We start from the raw sequence: 7,500 nt of genomic DNA on the forward strand, positions 1-7,500 counted from the left end.
CACACACTACTGTACACACACACTACTACACACACACACACCCACTACTACACACACACACACACACACACTACTGTACACACACACACACACACACACACACACACACACACACACACACACACAGACACACATACACAGACACACAGACACACAGACAGACACACACACACACACACACACACACACACTCATATACATCAGGAGTTCTAATAGATTAATGTCTGCATCACGGCCTTGTGGAGAGGTGTGTGTACCGAGAGCAGAGGAATGGCGACTTTCCCCAGGAAGTCTGGCGCCTTGTCTCCGTCCTCATCAAAGATGGTCACCATCAGAACATCATGAATGTCTTTAACAGGGCTGCAGAGACAACAATCTTTAGAGGTTAGACTGCAGTACCCTTTTCAAACACTAGGGCTCAGTTACATATTGCTCCTTTAAAGAGAACGACTCACAATGTGAAGACTTGGTTCCAGTCCGGGTTCAGGCTCTTGTAGACCGTGTGGGTCTGCAGCCTGTCGTTTCCTAACTCCAGCACACAGAAGGGATCGCTTTTCCCTGCAGGACAGAAACACGGTCACCTCTGTCTCTCCACTGAGAACCAACAGAAATGTGTTCAGACATACCGTTTAAATCAGCAGACAGCAGATCTGCAGCCTTCAGCACTTTGATTTGAAGGAAACCCACATCGTGCAGGTTCTTCAGAGACCTCTTCAAACTCTGAGGACGGAGAACAGAGAGGAAGACGTTCTTTAAGAACACACAACTTTCTACTTCCATTATTATGAGACATGTTCATTTGGTTTTCAGAGGGGGGGTCTCTCTCTCTTTACTGTCACATCTGATCAGCTGACATCTCACTACATGACCCCCTGGAATCCATGACTCATACAGTCAGATCTATATATATACATCTATATAGATCTGTGTGTCATCCAAGTGATGACAGGGTGGAGTACAGGTAGAAGAAAGACGCAAGTGAGTACAGGTAGAAGAGAGACGCAGGTGAGTACAGGTAGAAGGAGGTGAGTACAGGTAGAAGGAGGTGCAGGTGAGTACAGGTAGAAGGAGGTGAGTACAGGTAGAAGGAGGTGAGTGCAGGTAGAAGGAGGTGCAGGTGAGTACAGGTAGAAGGAGGTGAGTACAGGTAGAAGGAGGTGCAGGTGAGTACAGGTAGAAGGAGGTGAGTGCAGGTAGAAGGAGGTGCAGGTGAGTACAGGTAGAAGGAGGTGAGTGCAGGTAGAAGGAGGTGAGTGCAGGTAGAAGGAGGTGCAGGTGAGTACAGGTAGAAGGAGGTAAGTACAGGTAGAAGGAGGTGAGTGCAGGTAGAAGGAGGTGAGTGCAGGTAGAAGGAGGTGCAGGTGAGTACAGGTATAAGGAGGTGAGTACAGGTAGAAGGAGGTGCAGGTGAGTGCAGGTAGAAGGAGGTGCAGGTGAGTGCAGGTAGAAGGAGGTGAGTGCAGGTAGAAGGAGGTGCAGGTGAGTACAGGTAGAAGGAGGTGAGTGCAGGTAGAAGGAGGTGCAGGTGAGTACAGGTAGAAGGAGGTGAGTGCAGGTAGAAGGAGGTGCAGGTGAGTGCAGGTAGAAGGCGGTGCAGATGAGTACAGGTAGAAGGAGGTGAGTGCAGGTAGAAGGAGGTGCAGGTGAGTACAGGTAGAAGGAGGTGAGTGCAGGTAGAAGGAGGTGCAGGTGAGTACAGGTAGAAGGAGGTGAGTGCAGGTAGAAGGAGGTGCAGGTGAGTACAGGTAGAAGGAGGTGCAGGTGAGTACAGGTAGAAGGAGGTGCAGGTGAGTGCAGGTAGAAGGAGGTGAGTACAGGTAGAAGGAGGTGCAGGTGAGTACAGGTAGAAGGAGGTGCAGGTGAGTACAGGTAGAAGGAGGTGAGTGCAGGTAGAAGGAGGTGCAGGTGAGTACAGGTAGAAGGAGGTGAGTACAGGTAGAATGAGGTGCAGGTGAGTACAGGTAGAAGGAGGTGAGTGCAGGTAGAAGGAGGTGCAGGTGAGTACAGGTAGAAGGAGGTGAGTACAGGTAGAAGGAGGTGCAGGTGAGTACAGGTAGAAGGAGGTGAGTGCAGGTAGAAGGAGGTGCAGGTGAGTACAGGTAGAAGGAGGTGCAGGTGAGTACAGGTAGAAGGAGGTGAGTGCAGGTAGAAGGAGGTGCAGGTGAGTACAGGTAGAAGGAGGTGAGTGCAGGTAGAAGGAGGTGCAGGTGAGTACAGGTAGAAGGGGGTGCAGGTGAGTACAGGTAGAAGGGGGTGAGTGCAGGTAGAAGGAGGTGCAGGTGAGTACAGGTAGAAAGAGGTGAGTACAGGTAGAAGGAGGTGCAGGTGAGTGCAGGTAGAAAGAGGTGAGTACAGGTAGAAGGAGGTGCAGGTGAGTACAGGTAGAAGGAGGTGAGTGCAGGTAGAAGGAGGTGCAGGTGAGTACAGGTAGAAGGAGGTGCAGGTGTGTACAGGTAGAAGGAGGTGAGTGCAGGTAGAAGGAGGTGCAGGTGAGTACAGGTAGAAGGAGGTGCAGGTGAGTACAGGTAGAAGGAGGTGAGTGCAGGTAGATGGAGGTGCAGGTGAGTGCAGGTAGAAGGAGGTGAGTTCAGGTAGAAGGAGGTGCAGGTGAGTACAGGTAGAAGGAGGTGAGTGCAGGTAGAAGGAGGTGCAGGTGAGTACAGGTAGAAGGAGGTGAGTGCAGGTAGAAGGAGGTGCAGGTGAGTGCAGGTAGAAGGCGGTGCAGATGAGTACAGGTAGAAGGAGGTGAGTGCAGGTAGAAGGAGGTGCAGGTGAGTACAGGTAGAAGGAGGTGAGTGCAGGTAGAAGGAGGTGCAGGTGAGTACAGGTAGAAGGAGGTGAGTGCAGGTAGAAGGAGGTGCAGGTGAGTACAGGTAGAAGGAGGTGCAGGTGAGTACAGGTAGAAGGAGGTGCAGGTGAGTGCAGGTAGAAGGAGGTGAGTACAGGTAGAAGGAGGTGCAGGTGAGTACAGGTAGAAGGAGGTGCAGGTGAGTACAGGTAGAAGGAGGTGAGTACAGGTAGAATGAGGTGCAGGTGAGTACAGGTAGAAGGAGGTGAGTGCAGGTAGAAGGAGGTGCAGGTGAGTACAGGTAGAAGGAGGTGAGTACAGGTAGAAGGAGGTGCAGGTGAGTACAGGTAGAAGGAGGTGAGTGCAGGTAGAAGGAGGTGCAGGTGAGTACAGGTAGAAGGAGGTGCAGGTGAGTACAGGTAGAAGGAGGTGAGTGCAGGTAGAAGGAGGTGCAGGTGAGTACAGGTAGAAGGAGGTGAGTGCAGGTAGAAGGAGGTGCAGGTGAGTACAGGTAGAAGGGGGTGCAGGTGAGTACAGGTAGAAGGGGGTGAGTGCAGGTAGAAGGAGGTGCAGGTGAGTACAGGTAGAAAGAGGTGAGTACAGGTAGAAGGAGGTGCAGGTGAGTGCAGGTAGAAAGAGGTGAGTACAGGTAGAAGGAGGTGCAGGTGAGTACAGGTAGAAGGAGGTGAGTGCAGGTAGAAGGAGGTGCAGGTGAGTACAGGTAGAAGGAGGTGCAGGTGTGTACAGGTAGAAGGAGGTGAGTGCAGGTAGAAGGAGGTGCAGGTGAGTACAGGTAGAAGGAGGTGCAGGTGAGTACAGGTAGAAGGAGGTGAGTGCAGGTAGAAGGAAGTGCAGGTGAGTACAGGTAGAAGGAGGTGAAGGTGAGTACAGGTAGAAGGAGGTGCAGGTGAGTACAGGTAGAAGGAGGTGAGTGCAGGTAGAAGGAGGTGCAGGTGAGTACAGGTAGAAGGAGGTGAGTGCAGGTAGAAGGAAGTGCAGGTACTGACGTAGTGGTCGAGCTGGTTCTGTTGCTCGTGCGGATCATCGAGCGGAGCGGTGCCGAGGTCACTGATGGAGACGCCGCTGCACGTGTTCAGAGTGAGCAGGAAGACCAGACATCCCCTCCCCAGATCCAGAGTGAACAACTGTCTCTGGTTTAGAGGGACCCGGGTCAGGTCCACTTCACACCTGATCAAAGACACACAGAGACACATACACACACACACACACACACACACACACACACACATATACACACACACACACATACACATATATACATATATACATATACACATATACACATATACACACATATACATATATACATACACACACACACACATACACATATATACATATATACATATATACACACATGTACATATATACATACACACACACACATACACATATATACATATAGACATATGTACACACACACACATATACACATACACAGATACACATATACACATACACACACACAGATACACATATACACATACACACACACATATACACATATACATATACACATATATACATATACACATATATACACACACACACACACACACATACACATTTATATATACAGTACAGACCAAAAGTTTGGACACACCTTCTCATTCAATGAGTGTCCTTTCTTTTCATGACTATTGACATTGTAGATTCACACTGAAGGCATCAAAACTATGAATTAACACATGTGGAAATATATACTTAACAAAAAAGTGTAAAACAACTGAAAATACGCCTTATATTCTAGTTTCTTCAAAGTAGCCACCTTTTGCTCTGATTACTGCTTTGCACACACTCTGCATTCTCTTGATGAGCTTCAAGAGGTAGTCACCTGAAATGGTTTTCACTTCACAGGTGTGCCCTGTCAGGTTCAATAAGTGGGATTTCTTGCCTTATAAATGGGGTTGGGACCATCAGTTGTGTTGTGCAGAAGTCAGGTGGATACACAGCTGATAGTCCCACTGAATAGACTGTTAGAATTTGTATTATGGCAAGAAAAAAGCAGCTAAGTAAAGAAAAACGAGTGGCCATCATTACTTTAAGAAATGAAGGTCAGTCAGTCCGAAAAATTGGGGAAACTTTGAAAGTGTCCCCAAGTGCAGTCGCAAAAACCATCAAACGCTACAAAGAAACTGGCTCACATGAGGACCGCCCCAGGACAGGAAGACCAAGAGTCACCTCTGCTGCGGAGGATAAGTTCATCCGAGTCACCAGCCTCAGAAATCGCAGGTTAACAGCAGCTCAGATTAGAGACCAGGTCAATGCCACACAGAGTTCTAGCAGCAGACACATCTCTAGAACAACTGTTAAGAGGAGACTGTGTGAATCAGGCCTTCATGGTAGAATAGCTGCTAGGAAACCACTGCTAAGGACAGGCAACAAGCAGAAGAGACTTGTTTGGGCTAAAGAACACAAGGAATGGACATTAGACCAGTGGAAATCTGTGCTTTGGTCTGATGAGTCCAAATTTGAGATCTTTGGTTCCAACCACCGTGTCTTTGTGCGACGCAGAAAAGGTGAACGGATGGACTCTACATGCCTGGTTCCCACCGTGAAGCATGGAGGAGGAGGTGTGATGGTTTGGGGGTGCTTTGCTGGTGACACTGTTGGGGATTTATTCAAAATTGAAGGCATACTGAACCAGCATGGCTACCACAGCATCTTGCAGCGGCATGCTATTCCATCCGGTTTGCGTTTAGTTGGACCATCATTTATTTTTCAACAGGACAATGACCCCAAACACACCTCCAGGCTGTGTAAGGGCTATTTGACCAAGAAGGAGAGTGATGGGGTGCTGCGCCAGATGACCTGGCCTCCACAGTCACCGGACCTGAACCCAATCGAGATGGTTTGGGGTGAGCTGGACCGCAGAGTGAAGGCAAAAGGGCCAACAAGTGCTAAGCATCTCTGGGAACTCCTTCAAGACTGTTGGAAGACCATTTCAGGTGACTACCTCTTGAAGCTCATCAAGAGAATGCCAAGAGTGTGCAAAGCAGTAATCAAAGCAAAAGGTGGCTACTTTGAAGAACCTAGAATATAAGACATATTTTCAGTTGTTTCACACTTTTTTGTTAAGTATATAATTCCACATGTGTTAATTCATAGTTTTGATGCCTTCAGTGTGAATCTACAATTTTCATAGTCATGAAAATAAAGAAAACTCTTTGAATGAGAAGGTGTGTCCAAACTTTTGGTCTGTACTGTATATATATTTATATTTATATATATTTATATTCGGGGTAAGTCGATTAGACAACATGACACGTAGAGGGTTAGGGGTTAGGGGTCATGTTCATGGTTTAACCCTTCTCATACTTACGCTCCCAGACGCTCCTCAGTCCTCCGCCCCTCTTTGGACCAGAGCTCCACCTCCAGGAGGTCTGACCCCTCCAGGAACTTGTTCAACGTGAACCGCTCTCTCCACTGAGGGTTGGACACTTTGCAGTGATTCTGAAAACCAAGAAAACATTAAAACATGGAGGAGGAGAGAGAGGAAGAGGAAGACGAGGAGGAGGAGGAGAAGAAGAGAGAGAGAGAGGAAGAGGAAGAGGAGGAGGAGAGAGAGAGAGGAAGAGGAAGAGGAGGAGGAAGAGGAAGAGGAGGAGGAGGAGAGAGAGGAAGAGGAAGAGGAGGAGGAGAGAGAGAGAGAGAGAGGAAGAGGTGGAGGAGAGAGAGAGAGAGAGAAAGAGGAAGAGGAAGAGGAGGAGGAGGGGGAGAGAGAGAGAGAGAAAGAGGCAGAGGAGGAGGAGGAGGGAGAGAGAGAGAGAGAGAGAGGAAGAGGAAGAGGAGGAGGAGGAGAGAGAGAGAGAGAGGAAGAGGAAGAGGAGGAGAGACAGAGAGAGAGAGAGAGAGAGGAAGAGGCGGAGGAGAGAGAGAGAGAGAGAGAGAGAAAGAGGAAGAGGAAGAGGAGGAGGAGGGGGAGAGAGAGAGAGAGAAAGAGGAAGAGGCAGAGGAGGAGGAGGAGGGAGAGAGAGAGAGGAAGAGGAGGAGGAGGAGAGAGAGAGAGAGGAAGAGGAAGAGGAGGAGAGAGAGAGAGAGACAGAGAGAGGAAGAGGTGGAGGAGAGAGAGAGAGAGAGAGAGAGAAAGAGGAAGAGGAAGAGGAGGAGGAGGGGGAGAGAGAGAGAGAGAAAGAGGCAGAGGAGGAGGAGGAGGGAGAGAGAGAGAGAGAGAGAGAGAGGAAGAGGAAGAGGAGGAGGAGGAGAGAGAGAGAGAGAGAGAGAGGAAGAGGAGGAGAGAGAGAGAGACAGAGAGAGAGAGAGGAAGAGGAGGAGGAGAGAGAGAGAGAGAGGAAGAGGAAGAGGAGGAGGAGGAGAGAGAGAGAGAGAGGAAGAGGAAGAGGAGGAGGAGAGAGAGAGAGAGGAAGAGGAAGAGGAGGAGGAGAGAGAGAGAGAGAGGAAGAGGTGGAGGAGAGAGAGAGAGAGAGAGAGAAAGAGGAAGAGGAAGAGGAGGAGGAGGGGGAGAGAGAGAGAGAGAGAAAGAGGCAGAGGAGGAGGAGGAGGGAGAGAGAGAGAGAGAGGAAGAGGAAGAGGAGGAGGAGGAGAGAGAGAGAGAGAGGAAGAGGAAGAGGAGGAGAGAGAGATAGAGAGAGAGAGAGAGAGGAAGAGGAGGAGGAGAGAGAGAGAGAGAGGAAGAGGAAGAGGAGGAGGAGGAGAGAGAGAGAGAGAGGAAGAGGAAGAGGAGGAGAGAG

General features: G+C 49.4%; 1 protein-coding gene across 3 annotated transcripts in view; it reads right to left on the reverse strand.

Annotated features, from left to right (window-relative positions):
* mctp2b (multiple C2 domains, transmembrane 2b) overlaps positions 1-7,500 on the reverse strand; it is a 47,016-nt gene that overhangs the window by 16,083 nt on the left and 23,433 nt on the right. For all 3 annotated transcript variants that reach the window (XR_009672967.1, XM_061035561.1, XM_061034860.1), the window contains 5 exons: positions 6,132-6,262; positions 3,796-3,976; positions 627-720; positions 456-558; positions 258-360 (listed from right to left, as the gene is read on the reverse strand). Coding sequence is in view for 2 of the 3 variants with exons in the window: in XM_061035561.1 (XP_060891544.1) it covers positions 258-360; positions 456-558; positions 627-720; positions 3,796-3,976; positions 6,132-6,262 (612 nt within the window). In the remaining variant the exon portion in view is untranslated. The remainder of the gene's footprint in view (positions 1-257; positions 361-455; positions 559-626; positions 721-3,795; positions 3,977-6,131; positions 6,263-7,500) is intronic.

The sequence above is a fragment of the Labrus mixtus genome, chromosome 1 (genome assembly GCF_963584025.1).
Source record: "Labrus mixtus chromosome 1, fLabMix1.1, whole genome shotgun sequence".
Taxonomy (NCBI): Eukaryota; Metazoa; Chordata; class Actinopteri; order Labriformes; family Labridae; genus Labrus; species Labrus mixtus.